Source organism: Eretmochelys imbricata, chromosome 1 (assembly GCF_965152235.1).
Source record: "Eretmochelys imbricata isolate rEreImb1 chromosome 1, rEreImb1.hap1, whole genome shotgun sequence".
NCBI classification, from domain to species: domain Eukaryota; kingdom Metazoa; phylum Chordata; order Testudines; family Cheloniidae; genus Eretmochelys; species Eretmochelys imbricata.
In genome coordinates this window covers 61,167,483-61,186,764 of record NC_135572.1, presented here as the reverse complement: position 1 = coordinate 61,186,764, position 19,282 = coordinate 61,167,483, and the positions used below count along the sequence as shown (strand labels likewise).

Genomic DNA, 19,282 nt, shown 5'->3' with positions numbered 1-19,282 from the left:
TAATTCTTCCTAGGTTTCTCTAAGAAGTGCTTTTACACTTGCTTGACCACAGTCCAAAAAAAACAGTCCTACAATGATCACCAATGCAGTTCAGACTCCTGATCCCATCTGATCTGCTTCTGTGTCTCCTCTTTCAACTTGTTCAACAAATTTTGTTTGAGCCCCAGTGAGGATAGAGCCTTAAGCACTCAACAGTTTCCAACTCAGTCAATAAATACATTAAATGCACAAAATTGGGAAATATCTTTTTTAAATTAACCTAATAGAAGGAATTACTGTTAACTATTTATTTCAGCGACATGACAAAACTTAGTAACTAAATACATTTAGGAACATTTAGAAGTTTGCAACTTCCATGACATCTTATCACTATTAATGAATATCATAGAAAAATAAGGAAAATAGGACAGGGAAATCAATTTTATAATACTTAATCAATTTACAGGGTTAATTGTATTATTTAAACTGTCTAACAACAAAATACTGCTTCCCCTCCCCCCCCCCCATTTATTTACAATCCAAAGGCGGCACTATAAAAAAATAGCAATACACCATGAACACAATTATACCTTATTCTCTTGTAGATACTTCTATACCACTCTGCAGTACAAAAGATGGCTTATTATTAATGAAGCTTTTTCAAGTGCATGACACATAACATTTAGTGAACAGAATTAACTGTATTACTATATTGCAAATGAATTCACATGTACTCCCCATCAATGCATCTGTATCCATTTGTTGTCTCTTTCTTATAGTTAGATAGTAAGATCTCTGGAGCAAGGACTGCCTTTTCGTTCGGGGTCCTGATCCATGACGGTGGCTCCCAGGCACCACAACAATACAAATAATAACGTTCGGGTAATACTTTCCTTCCTTCTGTTAATGATAATGTGTAATGGGTGGAACAATTTAAATCAAAGTGATTTAAATCACCAATATTAATCATGATTTAAATCAAAAAGCAGGAAACCTTAATTTAAATAATGGATTTTAATGTTGTATTGCATTTGTACTTTTTAATTATTTTCCTAAAGAAAGGCGGATTCTCATTAGCTGGTAACCATTAAAATATGTTGATTTCCAAGTAAATACAGCCTTTACACAAAATTTGGTACTTCTTTTTGCTAACCAGAAGGATACACTATATCTACAGACACTTATTTAAGCTGTTACAGTACAAGTTTTGTTATTCGGCATGTTGAGAGAATGGGAATGGAGATATCTGTGTGTGTGCTGGTAAGTCAGAAATTCCGGTTAACAAAGAGGGAGGGAGTTTGGCAGCGGGAGTGGGCTCAGGGCAGGGGCACCAAATCCAGGCGGTGCTCACCTTGGGAAGCTCCCCGCAAGCGGCGACATGTCCCTGTTGCTCTGGCGGTTCTGCACGCTGCCTCCGCCTGCAGGCGCCACCTCCGCAGCTCCCCTTGGCCACTGTCCTAGGCCAATGGGAGCTGCTGAGCCAGCGGGCTGGGGGCAGCAGCAGCAGGGACATGCTGCCACTTGTAGGGAGGCGCCCAAGGTGAGCACTGCCCAGATCCGGCACCCTAAAATTTCCCCCGCACCCCAACCCCCTTCCCCCTCCTACACTCAAACTCACTCCCCGAGACGGTGTCCTGCACGCCCTCCCAAAAAGCTGGTTTCTAGAGTTTTTCAGTTGGCAAAGTGCAGAATAACACAGCTTTTACTGTATATAATTTAACTTGCATGTATTTGGAATCTTATTTTTTCCCTTTTTATGATGTTAGAAAATGGTGAACAATGCATTTCTTGTTTACTAGATTAATTTTTTTTACTTGTGAATTGTGTCAAACTATTTGGATGGAAACAAATTCAATTAAATGCACAAAGAGCATTTTAAATTTTTGTATTAGTTTAATAAATTACCTTATAGGTACTGAGTATGTGAGAAAAAAGTTTACCAAAACATAGATTCATAGATATTAAGGTCAGAAGGGACCATTATGATCATCTAGACTGACCTCCTGCACAATGCAGGCCATAGAATCTCACCCACCCGCTCCTGCGATAAACCTCTCACCTATGTCTGAGCTATCGAAGTCCTCAAATCATGATTTAAAGACTTCAAGGAGCAGAGAGTTCTCCAGCAAGTGACCCGTGCCCCATGCTACAGAGGAAGGTGAAAAACCTCCAGGGCCTCTTCCAAACTACCATGGAGGAAAACATTTTGCATTTAGAACTGATTTATTAAACAAAGCAAGTATTATCTGTAGTTAGTGAATTGAATTGATTGTTTCTAGTCGCCATGTCGTTCAAGATAGTCATGGAACTGAACTAGCTGAATAAACTAAAATAAAGAAAGAACGAGGAGTACTTGTGGCACCTTAGAGACTAACAAATTTATTTGAGCATAAGCTTTCATGGGATAAGCCCACTTCATCAGACACATGCAGTGGAAAATACAGTAGGAAGATATAGATATATATAATACAGATATAGATATATATACAGAGAACATGAAAAAATGGGGGTTGCCATACCAACTCTTAACGAGACCAATCGATTAAGGTAGGCTATGATCAGCAGGAGGAAAAAAAACTTTTGTACTGATAATCAGGATGGCCCATTTCAAACAGTTGACAAGAAGGAGTGAGTAACAGTAAGGGGATAATTAGCATGGGGAAATAGTTTTTAGTTAGTGTAATGACTCATCCACTCCCAGTCTTTATTCAAGCATAATTTAATGGTGTCCAGTTTGCAAATTAATTCCAGTTCTGCTGTTTCTCGTTGGAGTCTGTTTTTGAAATGTTTTTGTTGAATAATTGCAACTTTTAGGTCTGTAATTGAGTGTCCAGGGGCATTGCTGGCACATGATGGCATATATCACATTGGTAGATGTGCAGGTGAACGAACCTCTGATAGTGTGTCTGATGTGACTAGGCCCTCTGGTGGTGTCCTTTGAATAGATATGTGGGCAGAGTTGGCAACGGGCTTTGTTGCAAGGATAGGTTTTTCCCCCTACTGTTACTCACACCTTCTTGTTAACTGTTTGAAATGGGCCATCCTGATCATCACTACACAAGTTTTTTTTCCTCCTGCTGCTAAGAGCCCCACCTTAATCGATTGGTCTCGTTAAGAGTTGGGTATGGCAACCCCCATTTTTTCATGTTCTCTGTGTGTATCTATATGTATCTTCCTACTGTATTTTCTACTGCATGTATCTGATGAAGTGGGCCCACTAAATTTGTTAGTCTCTAAGGTGCCACAAGTACTCCTTGTTCTTTCTGCCGATACAGACTAACACGGCTACCACTCTAAAATGAAGAAAACACTCTCTCTACACCTACAGAAGAAACTACTGCTGTCAAAAGCTGGTCTAGTACTTCAACAAATTCTGGTTCTAGGTGCTTAGTCAGTGATTTCCACCAGTTCAGTGGTTTGACTTTCTTTAAGACTTCTATAGCAAACGTGTACTGCTTAATATTTACTTTACATTATTTTAATATATTATAATAAATGTAGGCCTTAAAAAACTGTCATAATTTCACATTTTAAATAGTTTTTTTTAAATAAGTTGGTATTTAAATAAAAAATCCAATTTCAATACAAATCATTTTTTAATTTTTTTTTAAATCATTGGTTTTTATTACACACTTGAAGGAGATTACACCCACTGGGTTTACTTAAGTAACAGCAGCTGCTATACTATGATACTATGCCATGATTCAGGATAGAATATAGTGTACATTTAAATTAATAGTAATGATATACCTATAATTCAAATGTAGTCCAACATTTAGATTTTGTAAAAATACAATTTCACAAAATCTAAAGTTAACAAAAATGTTCACATGAAACATTGTTGATTTATCACTGATTTTGTTTTAAAAAGCAGAAAAAACGAACACTTTCCCTTGCAATAATAGCATCCTGCTTCAGTAGAAAAGCTAGCAATTGAGAGTAAATGGAAACTGATTATAAACAAAAGTGGCACTGAGTAGACTATTTTCATTGTCTAAGTGAAATGTAAAAACTAAAAGAACAAATGATAATAAGGTGGCACTAACAAGCAAGGCAATTTATGTGTATTGCCTGACTGTACAAGTTATCATCCTCTGCCATGTTGAATAGTGTCCATCTTTAAAATGCTATAAATCAGGAGTTCTCAAATTTCATTCCACTGCTCCCCCCTTCTGACAACAAAAATTACTACAGGACCCCAGGAGTGGGGACCAAAGCTGAGCCAAGCCAACCCTCACCACCGAGGGTGTGGGGGGGTGGGTACAGCGGCAAAGCCCAAGCCCCACTTCAAAGCCGAGGTGCAAGGGCTTCAGCCCCAGGCAGGAGGCCTGTAACCTTAGCCACACCACACAGGGCTGAAGCTCTCAGGGGTGGGCTTTGGCCCTGGGCCCCAGCAAGTCTAAGCCAGCTCTGGCTATAAATAATATCCCATTAGAAAACGAGTCTTTTTTTAAATTGAAAATATTTTAAAAAATTTAACTGTACACTGATTATGCTACGGTATTCTGGGATATAGCAAACTAATGTCATTAAGAGATAAATAATGACACTTTTCTCCACACATTAGAGTGCTAAAAAAAGGTTAAATGTTGTATGTTCATATAGAGAAGCCAATTTTCAGATGCATAACATACAAAAACTGGAATGTCAACTTAAAATTAAAACCAAATTACCAGTCTTCAAGTTACACATGAAAATTTGTGTCTGACATGCAACAAATAATTACTCAGAGTTGGGTTTTTACAACCCTCTGCTATGAACATGGCTTCTTTTTTAAGTAAACTACACCTCTTATTTAACACAAAGCATCTTTATCATCTTAAGTGTACAGACCAGTAACGGTAAGTAACTGATAGCAATGTTTCAGAGTAACAGCCGTGTTAGTCTGTATTCGCAAAAAGAAAAGGAGTACTTGTGGCACCTTAGAGACTAACCAATTTATTTGAGCATGAGCTTTCGTGAGCTACAGCTCACTTCATCGGATGCATACTGTGGAAACTGCAGAAGACATTATATACACACAGAGACCATGAAACAATACCTCCTCCCACCCCACTGTCCTGCTGGTAATAGCTTATCTAAAGTGATCATCAAGTTGGGCCGTTTCCAGCACAAATCCAGGTTTTCTCACCCTCCAACCCCCCTGCCCCCAAACTCACTCTCCTGCTGGTAATAGCCCATCCAAAGTGACAACTCTCTTCACAATGTGTATGATAATCAAGGTGGGCCATTTCCTGCACAAATCCAGGTTAACTCACTCTCCTGCTGGTAATAGCTCATCCAAAGTGACCACTCTCCCTACATTGTACATTGTAGGGAGAGTGGTCACTTTGGATGGGCTATTACCAGCAGGAGAGTGGGGGGGGGAGGGGCGCGGAGGGTAAGAAAACCTGGATTTGTGCTGGAAATGGCCCAACTTGATGATCACTTTAGATAAGCTATTACTAGCAGGACAGTGGGGTGGGAGGAGGTATTGTTTCATGGTCTCTGTGTGTATATAATGTCTTCTGCAGTTTCCACGGTATGCATCCAATGAAGCGAGCTGTAGCTCACGAAAGCTCATGCTCAAATAAATTGGTTAGTCTCTAAGGTGCCACTAGTACTACTTTTCTGATAGCAATGTGTTTACATTTGTGAATTGGGGTTAGCCTGCTATTGGTAAAATGCAACAATTCAGTCCCTAGGATTACAGAAAAAGGTAAGCAATAAAAAAAAGTATGGATGATGTCTTATATGCATGGTATATCACATTTTGTCTGAAAAGGTAGGGAGCCACTTCCCAAAACAACTTTTACCATACTAAGGCCTGGTCTTCACTACGGGGAGATTGACACTGCTGGGATCGATCTAGTGAAAACCCGCTACATCGACAGTCAACCCTATTATTCCAGCTCCCCAAGAAGATTAAGGCAAGTCGACCAGAGAGAGTCTCCCATTGAGGCAGTGGAGTGAAGACACCGTGGTAAATTGACCTAAGCTACATCAATTCCAGCTACTAGCATAACTCCCCCCCGTAGTGAAGATAAGTCCTTTGTCTTTAAATGCAATGGCCAGTTCCCATTAGGTCCCATTCAGTAGCACACAATCTACTGTACAGTAGAATCTACACTGCAAAAGGTCTTGAAGCAGACCAATCTAAAAAAAAGCAATGGTCTAGGTCTAGCGAGGAGCCAGTAGAAATCCCCAGGTGTGATGCTGGAGACAAAAGGAAGAATCTATAATACTAGTCACACAAACCCATATCCTCAAGGATATGTAAGCACCCGACTCCTGTTGATTTCAATGGGAATCAGGCACCTAAATGCCTTTGAGGACGTGGGCCATCAGCATACATCAATGTTTTTCAAAGTACGCATCATGACCCAGTACCGGGTCATGGAATGTCAGACACATAATAGACTAGCTAATTAAAATTATAAAGATCGTTGTTGCGCAGCAACTCTCAAGGGCCGCACAGCAGGGACCTGGAGAGGAGAGAGGTGGGGGTGGGCGGGAATTGGGGAGGGGAGCAAGTTGGGGCTTGCAGGGCTACGGCGGGCCTCTCCCCCAGCCCCAGAGCCAGACGGGGGAGACACAGAAAGGCCCCTCACCCAGAGCTAGCTGCTGCCGGCAGGGAGAGGACGGGGGGGAGTCTTCTGGCCCCAGCCCTGGGCAGCCTGCTTGCACCCCAAACTCCTCATCCCTGGCCCCACCCCAGAGCCTGCACCCCCAGCCAGAGCCCTCACCCTCCTGCATCCCAACTCTCTGCCCCAGCCCTGAGCCCCCTCCTGCATCCTGAACGCCTCAACCCCAGCGCCATCCCACAGCCCTCACCCCCGCATCGCAACTCTCTGTCCCAGCCCTGAGCCCCCTCTTGCACCCTGAACCACTCATCCCCAGCTCCACCCTAGAGCACTCCCCCACACACCACCCTCTGCCCTACTCTGGGCCACCTCCCACACTCCTTACCATAGCTTACTAAGACTAATGTCTAGTGTTAGGTATGTAAAGTGAGTTAAGCTGGAATGTATTGCAATATTATGATTTCATGAAAACTCTAGTGAAAAGATATCATTATGTTAGGTCACGGGTATCAACAATTTTCTTCAACTGGGTCACAAGGAAAAAAGGTTGAAAACCACTGGCCTAAACTACAAGTTCTAGATGGTCGTCAATGACAGAAGACTTTAAAGAAAAGACAAAAGCACCAAGGTTCAGGATCGATGCCATAAGGGCTGACAAGTTCTAAATTCAGCTAAAAAGGCTGATTACATTTCACTACTCTCAGCAGCTGTGACAGGGACCCCAGTACCATGAAGCCCACAGAGGACAGAGATCACATATCTGGGAGGCAATGAGGAGCCCACAACAGGGTTCCCCCTCTGTAAAGCATCAACCACAGAAATGGTAGGATGGCAGGTCTAGCTGGCAGTTCAAGTGTTGCAGGCTCTCTGGCTGATCGGTGCCTTGTCTGACCCACAGCTCTACCCCTGCTTCTTCTCACAAATCACACCCCGCACAATCTTCCCCCCATTCCTCTCTCCCAACCCCCCCTTTCCCCCCCACCATTCCCATCTCAGCGCCAGGGCAGAGTCGCCCCCACAGCCTGGGGCCGATCCGCTCCCGCCTGCCCTTGCATCACGATTCCCCCTTCCTCCCCATGGCCTGGTACAACCCGCTCCCCCCACCAGCTACTCTCCGACTCCCTCCCCGGGAGCCACCTGCCATCACCCTTCGGCCCCGCAGCCCCGCGCTTCCACCGGGACCCCCGGCCTCTGCAGCCGCTCTGGCCGGCCCGCGGGGCGCAGGATGGCGGCGCGGGTGGGGAGGCGCCGCCAGCACCGAGCTCCCCTCCCCCCGCCGCACGGGGATGCGGGGCCCCGCTGGCCTGCTCCTCGCGGCGGTGGGGGGAGGGGCCTATTCGCCGGGGGGGGGAGCCCCGCCCCGCCCAGGCCCGGTTTCCCCGCCGGGGCGCCACACTCACCTGCTCCTTCCGCTGCCTGGCCGGTCCCCGCCGCCTCCTCCGCCGCCGCCCGGGGCGGAGAGGGTGGGAGGGGGCGAGGGGGGAGTCCGTCCTCCCGGGCCTGAGCGCCGAGCCACACGGGGAGGAAGACAAGGAGCGCGGCCCGCTCCGGCAACCGAACGGCGCTTCCCAAGCCCAGGGGCTGCCGGGAAAGCAGCGCAACGAACCGGCCGGCCCCAGCGCCGCCGCCGCTGCTGCCGCCGCCGTCGGGAGGAGGAGCCTTGGCTCACCGGAAGCCGCCGGGCCGCCATGATCATGCGTAGCAGCGCAACTTCCGGCCGCGCAGGGCAACGATGAGCCGCGGGGGAGGCGGGGGACGAGACGTCGAGGCTGAAATGCGGAAGGGTGGGGCCTAGTCAGGGAAAACGAAGGGGGCGGGGCCTGAAATGAGGGAGGAGCCTGGTCAGCGGAAGAGAAGGGGGCGGGGCCTGAAATGAGGGAGGGGCGGGGCCTAGCCTGGGGTAGAGAAGTAGGGTTGCCACCTTTCTAATTGCTGGTAAAGGGATCCCTCAAGGCCTCACCCCTGACCTGCCTCTTCCCCCCAAGGCTCTACCCCTGCTCCACTTTATCCCTTGAGGTTCTGCCCCCTTCACCAGCTGCTCCCCCAGGCTTCGCTCCTCCTCTGCCTCTTCTCCCCAAAGCCTCGCCTTCGTCACTCACCCCTTCTCCGCATCGCTTACTGGATCACCTTCATCTCCCTCCCGCACCAGTTGGCCGTCCTTTGCTCCGAGGCTGGGACAGGAGCTGCTGCAGCCTGACAAAGTGCCTGCCTGTAGGTAGGAGGCGGCCCTGGCTATGCAGGGACTGGCGAGGGTTAATCACGTGATACCTCCACCGCCCCGCAGTAAGCAGACTTTTGGTGTCTGGTCAGTACGTCTGACTGGATACTGCGAGTTCCCCTTTTTGACTGGACTTTCCATAGGCATATCTCTTCAGTCTGTTCAGATGCTGGCCTGATTGGGAATATTGGACATTTGAGCTGTGTTGCGTAATAGTGAATGGCTAGCTCAGTCATATGGTGTTGTTCCCACTTCCAGGGCGAGGCACCTCAAAGGTAACTGCCACCATCTTGGCCGAAACATGAGGGATTAAACCAGGGACTTCTAGTGCTAAAAACATACGTGGCTACATCATGGCTACAGAGCCATGGCTCTCTAGCTGGGGTTGTAAGACATTCATACCCTCTGTGGATCTGGCACAGGGAGGTACCTGTAACATTGTCATCAGTGGGTTACACAAGCACTTCAGGTACAAATATTACAATTTGTTTTAAAAGTTGCTTTTCACCATTGTTGGTGTGAGTGAACTGGATTATTCAAAAATTCTCCAAAAGCAAACACTAAAGAGGTACTAAAACTGACAACATGTATTTTTTTGAATATTATTGGGCTTGGGAGGTTGCATTTGCACGGTTGTAGTTTATCTGTCACTACCCTTCTCACTCTACAGATGGCTACATTTAAGCCAAATTGTGAAGCAATTTAATATATGTCAAGGTGAAAGGTAATGAATGAAACACCAACCTGTTGCTCCTAAACAAATAATAATTATAATAACTCAGTAAGTAATTCCTTTTATTTGAGTGAACTAAAAAAAAACCACACTCGAATGAATGACACTGCCCATCAGGTCACCTAAATTACCAATTCAAGCAATGAAATGCCAAATTAAAATATAGCACATTAAACATTGTTGGTAACATGTAAAGCTATTGCTTTGATACCACTAAGTGCTTCCATACAAGTGGGTTTAATTAGATTTGTAGGAAGCAAAAATCCATGTGTTCCTCTGTCCCGAAGTTCAAAGGTAAAAGAATACTTAATGCCAAGATCATAAGCCCAGTCATCTGAACCTCCAGGAGCTAAATCTGTAGGAGAATGAAAAGGAAACAGATTATTATCTGCAACCTTGGTCTCAGTCCTACACACTGCCTTGTGGTAGAGAGGATATTCTGTCATACTGATTATAGTACTAAAAATGATACTTACAGATAGTTTGTGCACCAGGGCCAGACTCATATATTTTGTGAGTTGTTTTTCTAATAGATTGAACTACTTTATTTGCCACAGATAGCTGAAATCAATAAAATATTAATTAACTTTTATAATTTAGTAAAAGTGTTTCACACTGACTGTGTTAGAGCATTGTAACCATCCACTATGGGTACAATAAAGAAAGAGGATCTGTTTACAGCATGGTTGTCCCCAGACCTGGCTGCATTGCAGTTTGTAATGTGAATATGTGGTTGGCTTTAGAATGCTTATAAGATGTGGCTAAACATGGTTAGGTTATGTCCATGATACAAATAGCATCTATGCTGCAATTGGACAGCAAACTCATCACCAAATCCATGATTCTGTGTAGCTGTCCTGTATTTTCCAATTCCAATTCCAAAAGGTTGTTTAAGTAACCTTTAAGTATTTTAAGTTAAAGTTAATGTTGAAGCATACAAAAAAGGATTTAATAATGGAACTGTACACTACCCTTGAACAACTGACTAGAATGAACTATTCTGTAATTAGTTTACAGGATGTCACATCTCTGCTTCACAGGTAAAGATGTGACAAATCTATATTTTCTTTACCCTCTTTCACAAATGCATTAGCTAGGATAAAAAAATAATTTAAAAGGGATATAAACCCTCAACTTTCAGGCCATAAGATGGTCACTAATTGAGGAGGCTTAGGAATAAACATTCCCCTAGAGGCAAGTTATTTTATGTTAGCTACAAGATTTTTTCCTCCTTCCTGTGAAGGCTGGCATTGGTCACTGCTAGAAACAGCATACTGGACTGGATAGAGATCTGGTCTGATCAAATATGACAGTGTCTATGTTCCTACTGTATCACTGTACAAAGCCCATTAATTTAAAAAAAGAAAAAAAACTTCCATTAAAGAGACAGTAACAGCTAATTTTTAAAATCTTCCTTAAAGACCTAAGATCTGTGTGGGGAAAGAACGGATGGAATGGGAAGATTGGAGGCAACATGGAGGAGCAATCCCAAATACCCATCACCTGTTGCTGCTGCTTGGCTCCATGCCAGGGATGCTGTGGCATAAAGAATGTCATGAGACTGCCCAGGGAAGTTATGGAAGCTCCTTCTCTGGAGGATTTCAAAAGGAGGCTGGATAGCAATGTTCCCTCCAATTTTTTATATCCATGTGTGGAATGATTTTGTTATGTGTACCAATATGGAGGTGATGTGTGATGGGAGTGGGACCAAGGGGTTTGGAGTGTGGTAGGGGGCTAGGGCAGAGGATTGAGGTGCTGGGGGGGATCTTTGAAAATCCAAATCCTGGATCTTTGAAGGAGGTTAGACTAGATGACCCTTGCAGTCCCTTCTAACCCTATGATTCTATGTCCACCCTGATGATGTCCTGTGTCTCCACATAGCAGGTCCCATGGAGTGAAAAGCCCTTCCCCATTCTGTCAGCCACTTCCTGCTCCTTCCCTGGTCCCATGCAGGAGGCACTTGGAGTAAAGAACCCCTGACCCACTCCTCCATGCACGGAAAGCATTAGGAAATTGGCCAGAGGGAGCAAGGAAAGGATTCTTTACTCTGTGGGGCTTCTCTTTTTACTCCTTACCCCAGGAAATCTTGTGAGGCTCTTCAGCAACCCAAGTAGCCTAACTGGCCTGCATATATTGGCTAACTCCAACCTAGCCTGGATCTCTTTTCCTAATCTAGATAAACCTGAAGACTTGGGGGCTAACCAGTGGAGGAAAAAGAACAATGGTGTTCTTCACTTCCCAGCTTCTCCTGTTTATCCTGTTGATTAATAGAACGGGAGCTGATCCTACGCAACTCCTAGACTCTGCAGGAGAGAGGATCCCTGATTGTGTGGACCTCCAGAACTTCACAGGACTTAGACTTCTTTTATATAAGCCTTAGGAGACCTTTAGCCCCAGGACCCCGGCTAGCGGACAACTTCATGACCTGCAGAATCAAAGAGGTGTTCTGCTTCAGTGGACTACCTATGATCTGCTTGTCCTCCTGAGGACCTCAAGATCTGTAAAAAAGGGCTTGTCTCCATCAGACCATTAGGACCATTTAAACATATTTCCCATAGAAAAAGATTTACAGAAGGTGCAGTAAAGGCTGCAGGCACCTATCAGTGTTATGGATGCACACTATTCAAGAGCAACAGAGTTAAAAAATGTTACAGACTCAGTAGGTTCAGATATAGGGAAAAACTTACAAGAAACCTGCACTTGAATGTATTGAAATGCAGTACTAAGGTACCCAAGTTACCTTTACTTTGCCCCCTTAGCGATGCCTTAAAAATATCAGAAAGTCAGGCTACCTTATTCATCCAGAATAAACACTTTCATCTTATCAGTGTCCTCCAAAACTAGAATACTTTCTTGTAATCATATAGCGGTTGTGCCAACAACCAGCTTCCTTATGCTCTTATCCATCAAAAAATCAATTTTCCCAAATCTTGAGCAGACTCAAAGCCTACTGAAGGCGTCATTCACATTTCTCATTAAATGTCCATTCCTGCAAGGTGATGAAGGTGGGAGGTATAGACGAAACTTAATAAGTGGTAACACTTACCAGCTCATCATGGTCTTTACTTTTATTTGTAGTGTAGGAATATGGAAACAGTACCATCTGTGAGTAAGAGTGCATAGTTATATATGCCTTAATGTGATTTTTATGTTTTTGGAGAAAATTAGCTACAGCTTTCACTTCTGGTTCAGACTCAGGATAGGGTCCACAGTATATCTCATGACAATCATTATGAGAGGCACCTTTACCTGTAATAAAATAGAGGATACAATGTCACCTGTTGAGTTCTTATAATATATACTGAATTGTCTCATGGCTCAGTGACAAAATAAAGCATTAGGATGCTATACAAGTGAGCATAGAATCTGGGAGACATTGGATGCATCATTACTGCATGTATCATTATTGCACCATTTAAGCATCTTGGCCTGATTCTCCTCTACCTTGCCTTATGTTAAAAAAATTGGAGAGGATACAGAAAAGGGCCACAAAAATTATTTGAGGGCTAGAGAAAATGCTTTACATTCAGAGACCTAAAAAGCATAATATGTTTAGCTGATCAAAAAGAAGTTTGAGAGGTGACTTGATTACAGTGTATAAGTACCTTTGTGGGGAGAAAACATGGGTACTAAGGGATTCTTTAATTTAGCAGAGAAGGACATAACAAGAACCAATGGCTGAAAGCTGAAGCTAGCTAAATTCAAATTGGAAATAAGGCACACATTTTTAACAGTGAGGGTGATTAACCATTGGAACAAACTACCGGGGGAAGTGGTAAAATTGGAACAAACTCTGCACATGGACTGCCTGTTGGATTATAACCTTTTAAATTGATTTCAGAAGGATTTTTACAAATCAGCAGCCTCACCATCTCTGTTATGAAACTGACCTAAGAACTTTATTCATATCCCTATGTATATTGATCTTTTAACCATAGCAACTCTCTTTCTTTTTTCTTTTTATTAATAAATCTTAGATTTAGTTAATACAGATTGACTATAAGTGTGTATTTGGGTGAGATCTGATATATTCATTGACCTGGTGAGCAATGTGTCCAGTCTCTTGGCACTGGTAGAACTTTATATAATGTGAATTAGGTTTTTAGTAGTCCTCAATATATTAGACTTGGCTGTGTGGGTGGGAGCCAAAGGCTGGATTGCTTAAAGGGGACTGTATTTTGGCTTCTTGGTAACCCGATAGATGTTTGGTTACTGGCTTGGTGAAATCTAATTACAGAATAAATCACTAGTTTTGGGGATTGTCTGCCCTATACTTTGTAGTTTGCCCTGAATAAGCATTCTCAGTGAAGCCCTTCCAGGCACCACGGTCACACCAGATCTACACTACAGGCTTACGTCGGTATAATTACATCATTCAGGAGTGTGAAAAATCCATACCCCTGAATGATGTAGTTATACTGACCTTAGACTCCCATTTAGACAACGCTATGTCAACAGGAGATCTTCTGCCTCTCAGAGAGGTGGATTAACTACACCAATGGGAGAGCTCTCTCCTGTCAGTAGAGGAGCGTCTTCACTTAAGTGCTACAGCGGCACAGCCCTCAGAGTTTCACAGCTAAATTCAAGGTGGAACAAATTGTTCAGCATAAATAATTAACACATATTTCAAGGGACCATTCAAGGAGAAGTGGCCCATTAACACACCTCCAGTCAGAGAGGGGAAAGGAAGGGATGGGGGCAAAAGGCAGCTGGGTGCGGAGGTGGGGGCATTGTTAGTGGGTTGCAGATTGTTGTAATAAGCCATAAATCCAGTGTCTCTATTCAGTCCATGATTTCTAATGTCTAGCAAAGTTATGTATTTAAGCTCCCAAGCTAATCTTTTGAAGATCATGGGCAGATTTCCTTTGAGAATGAGGATTGAGAGGTCACATATAGAGTGATTGTTTTGTAAAAAATTGTTCACACACAGGCAATATGGTGTTTATGTCTTTTATCATTTTTCTGTTTGAGGGTTTCACCCATATAATTGTTATTGGGCATTTAGTGCACTGGATGAGGTACATCACACGTTGTGATAGGCATGTGTAGGACCCATGGATCTTAATAGCTGTGTTGTTGGGGTGGTGATCATCATAGCAGTGGAGATATGTTGACAGGTTTTGCATATCTTGTTCTGGCAGGATCTGGTTCTGCTTTAAGTTAATGTGTTCTGGTCCATAATGCCAACTGAAGTCAGTTGTAATTGTACCTGCTCAACACCTCTGAAAATGAAGCCCTTCCTTTAAAGAGTGGTTCTACTTTGAAAAATACCTGTTAAATTGAAATTGTTGAGTTCCATCTTTATTGTTTCACGATGATTGTGTGTCAGATGCGTTCAGTTTAAGTAAAAAATATTTTAAAAAGAATTATAAAACTCAACCATCATCGATAATGAAGAGTCTGCAGCCAAGATTACGTTGTGATTTACACCTATGCAATCCCATTACTTTCAATGGGGTTGCTAAGGTGTATATTATTGAAATGTAATAAGCAATTCTATTGAGGATGTCCAAGAAGGAATAGAATTCTGTTTGCTTTCTGGTAGCTATATTGGTTCCGCAAAATAGAAACTTACTTTAGTTACTGAAGTCATCTGATATGACTCAGTATACCCAGAAAGTAGGTCTGTTGCATGTAAAGGTGCCCTTTTTTGCCATGTGCTGGCCACCGCTTCCTGCAGCTCCCATTGGCTGGGAACGGCGAACCGTGGCCACTGGGAGCTGCAGGCGGCCATGCAAATGTAAACAAAATGTCTGGTGGCCCACCAGCGGATTACCCTGGTAGGCCACGTGTGGCCTGCAGGCCGCAGGTTGCCCACTTATGCTCTAACCTCAGTGTGCCTGTTTCCTCACTTTTAAAATAGAGATGATGTTGGAGTTGCTAAGCATTTTGAGTACTTTGAAAATTAAATGTGCTATATGAATCCCTGCTGTAATTAATATTCACAGCATATACATTTCCTATTAAACGTACTGATTTCTCCAACTTCTGTACTGATTAAGTATTTTACGTTTGATATTACTCTTAAATCTTATATGGTCCCCAACAGCATAGTAGCTTAGCATCTCACAAACTTTAATGAATTTATCCTCACAACACTCGGTAGGGAAGTTTCCTTATTTCCATTTTACTGATGGGAAAATAGGCACATAGAGCTTAAGTGTCTTGCAGATAACCATACAGGAAGTATATGGCAAAACTGGGAATTGTTGTCTGGACTCGTGACCTTGTTATAAACATTTTTATTAAGTTCATTACTAAGGTACATTATCGTTATATCAGAAATGACTTTATGAATAGATAAATAAAAATATTTTCAAAGTGAAGAACTTTGAAGGTTAAAACGGAAATGTCTGTAATAAAATATAAAGAAAATTGCATCGTACCACACCAGCCTGCATCAAAATTCCTGTTCATGTCGGTACCAATGCACCTGTTGTTGCCATGCTTTGAGCGGCTCTTCCTCCACAACCGATTCTGTGGACAGAGACACAAAAATGTGGGTTTACATAAAAGTTTAGAAAAATGCTTATCACTATTTCACTTGCTAGTGAAAATGCAACTTTTACATGCCTAGATGTCGAGGCTAGAAACCTCCAATGAAGTGGAGCAAAAAAGCAGATTTGGGGAGCCTATAAAACAATAAGCTAGTTATCTGCATGGAATCATAGAAGGGAAGGACTGGAAGGGATCTCCAGAGGACATCAAATCCAGTCCCCTGCACTCAAGGCAGGACTATGTAATAACTAGACCATTCCTGACAGGTGTTTGTCTAACTTGTTCTTAAAAACCTCCAATGACGGAGATTCCACAACCTCCCTAGGCAATTTGTATGGTGTTTAACTACCATGACAGTTAGGAAGATTTTCCTAATATCCAATCTAAACCTCCGTTGCTGCAATTTAAGCCCATTGCTTCTTGTCCTATCCTCTGAAATTAACGAGAACATTTTTTCACCCTCCTCTTGTAACAACTTTTTATGTACATGAAAACGGTTATCATGTCCCCTCTCAGTCTTCTCTTCTCCAGACTAAACAAACCCAATTTTTTTCAATCTTTCCCTCATTTTCTAGACCTTAAATCATTTTTGTTGCTCTTCTCTGGACTTTCTCCAGTTTGTCCACATCTTTCCTGAAATGTGGCTCCTAGAACTGGACACAGTACTCCAGCTGAGGTCTTATCAGTGCAGAGCAGAGTGGAAGAAAGCAAGTCGTGTCTTGCTTTCAGCACTCCTGCTAATACATCCCAGAATGCTATTTGCTTTTTTTGCAACTGTGTTACACTGTTGACTCATATTTAGCTTGTGATCCACTGTGACGCTCAGATCCCTTTCCGCAGTACTCCTTCCAAGGCAGTCATTTCCCATTTTATATGTGTGCCATTGATTATTCCTTCCTAAGTGGAGTACTTGGCATTTGTCCTTATTACATTTCATCCTATTTACTTCAGACCATTTCTCCAGTTTGTCCAGATCATTTTGAATTTTAATACTATCCTCCAAAGCACTTGCAACCCCTCCCAACTTGATATTGTCCACAAACTTTATAAGTGTACTCTCTATGCCATTATCTAAATCATTTATAAAGCTATTGAACAGAACCGAACCCAGGACTGCTCCTTTCGGGACCCCATTCAATATGCCCTTCCAGCTTCACTGTGAACCACTGAAAACTACTCTCTGGAAATGGTTTCCAACCATTTATGCATTCACTTTATAGTAGCTCCATCTAGGTTGTATTTCCCTAGTTTGTTTATGAGAAGGTCATGTGAGATGGTATCAAAAGCCTTACTAAAGTCAAGATATACCACATCTACCTCTTCCTCCCTATCCACAAGGCTTATTACCCTGTCAAGGAAAGCTATTAGGTTGGTTTGACACAATTTGTTCTTGAAAAACATGTTGACTTACTTGTCACCTTATTATCTTCTAGCTGTTTGCAAATTGATTACATGATTATTTGCTCCCAGTTATCTTTCCAGGTACTGGAATTAAGTAATGCTAAACATGCTAGGTAACAAGACAAAAAGTTGTACAGCACAACGCCTGGTTGTGTCTGGTATAATGATTCTGATTTGACTAGAACTTGGACTACACAAATAGGGGAGGACTCAAAAGATTTGTCCAGACACCCAAGTTGACAGCTGCAAATCAAAACCACATTTGAGCTTAATGAAAGAGTTTGTTAAAAGTCTTCTGAGGGGGGTAATTAAGAGAATTTCAAAAGATGCTGTTTAAAATAAAGATTGCACAATTCTTGCATACAAAAGGGGAAATCGTAACATTCTTAACCAGTCTCTATTCAGTCAAACTCTCATTGAGGTCCATGGGAGTTTGCCCACATAAGGACAAAGTAAAAATTGAGTCAGTATTTTAGATTGTGGCTCCATGACCCAAATTCTCCTGTTACTTTAATCTCACTCCATTGATTTCAATGGCACTATGCATTATAACTAGGAGGTGAACTACTGCTAATGATAGAATTTTCATACACCAAACTCTTTTGCATGCACACATTGAGATCCATTGGGTATATCAGATGTAAAGTCTATGAATTGTGGGTGCAACTGGTAGCCTGTAAAGACTGTATATATAAAGTTGAACATACACAAATAGAGGCTGGATTGCGGCCCTTTTAAAAACATAGCCCAAAGTTTATAGAAATGGAGAAGACAGGTTTCTGCCTAAAAAGGGAATCTGGAAACTAAGAAAAAAGATAAATTCATAAAGCAAATGAATCATTCAGCCTCTGGGATTGTTGAACTTTCTTCTCATAGTGAGTAAGTAAAATACCTGATAAGACACTGGGATGTTGTCTGAGCTTACCTGTTTCTCATTCATTTACTTGAAACAACAAGTCTTGGGAAAACTATGCTATCTGGCCTTAGACCACAGAAAGGAGAAGTGAGTTGTTCAGTCAGGCCTTTGCGCCCTTATGGTGGATTGTCATAGTATTGGCAGTCTTGCTGATGGAGCCTACCATAGTTATCACCTGACATCCAAAAGAATTAAAATCATAGGGTGGATGCTCTGACACTCCAGAGCATTGGTTTGACCTGGGATTTGGAAAATGCCTGTGTTCTATGAGTTAAAAACACATATTTGCAGTAACTATTGTGAAGGGGCAAAGAATAGAGAAATTCCAAGTGTGAGTTAAGAGGTTTGGGCTCAAAACTGCCACATGGCACTTTGAAAAGTATGCCTTTAAATCTGTCCAGTATATCAGCCCTCACAGTACTTGTGAATAACATGCTGGAATATTCCACGGTCTGTCTAGAAACCTACTTACAGTGGTCCATGTGTATTCATAGCCATCTACATTCATCACAGGCATGACGTAGAAATCAAGATGCTGCAGAAGTCTTGTCATGATCCGATCTTTCTCACGGAAGTAGGTTGTCTATAGAACATGAAAAGAACTTGTTCATAATGTTTATAATGTTTTCCTCACCATCCTTGAAAGGCACCTGACAGGTCCTCAGCTGGCCCTATGTAAAATAATAATGTGATGGTGGTGGCGGCATCAGTCCAGCCCCTGGAGGAAAAATACCCCCATCACAGAAGACACCACTACAACCAAAACCTTAGTTAGCAGGGAGAGGCTTGGAATTCAATTAAAATGGAGATTCAGCTGTCCGCTTACCCAACTGGGTGGTCACTCTAGGCCAGGACTGAGGCATATTGGTGAGGAAGCTTGTACTTTTGCTGCTTGTGCAGATAAATAGTGTAAGTCTCCAAAGTTGCCACATGCACTAAAACTGCTTAATAATAGCATTTGAAATGGCTGTTGC

General features: G+C 42.7%; 2 protein-coding genes across 5 annotated transcripts in view; both read right to left on the bottom strand.

The window, feature by feature from the left end:
- ZC3H13 (zinc finger CCCH-type containing 13) overlaps nucleotides 1-8,081 on the bottom strand; it is a 55,486-nt gene extending 47,405 nt beyond the window's left edge. For 2 of the 4 annotated variants that reach the window (XM_077811588.1, XM_077811606.1), the window contains exon 1: nucleotides 7,943-8,081. The gene's annotated coding sequence lies outside the window, so the exon portion shown is untranslated. The remainder of the gene's footprint in view (nucleotides 1-7,942) is intronic. The other 2 variants (XM_077811598.1, XM_077811623.1) reach the window with 2 other exon arrangements.
- A 1,582-nt stretch (nucleotides 8,082-9,663) lies between these two features.
- CPB2 (carboxypeptidase B2) overlaps nucleotides 9,664-19,282 on the bottom strand; it is a 28,199-nt gene continuing 18,580 nt past the window's right edge. Inside the window, exons 6-11 of the mRNA XM_077832321.1 lie at nucleotides 18,781-18,891; nucleotides 18,256-18,258; nucleotides 15,880-15,970; nucleotides 12,540-12,742; nucleotides 9,970-10,054; nucleotides 9,664-9,848 (exon numbers count right to left, since the gene is read on the bottom strand). Of these exons, the coding sequence (XP_077688447.1) occupies nucleotides 9,664-9,848; nucleotides 9,970-10,054; nucleotides 12,540-12,742; nucleotides 15,880-15,970; nucleotides 18,256-18,258; nucleotides 18,781-18,891 (678 nt within the window). The remainder of the gene's footprint in view (nucleotides 9,849-9,969; nucleotides 10,055-12,539; nucleotides 12,743-15,879; nucleotides 15,971-18,255; nucleotides 18,259-18,780; nucleotides 18,892-19,282) is intronic.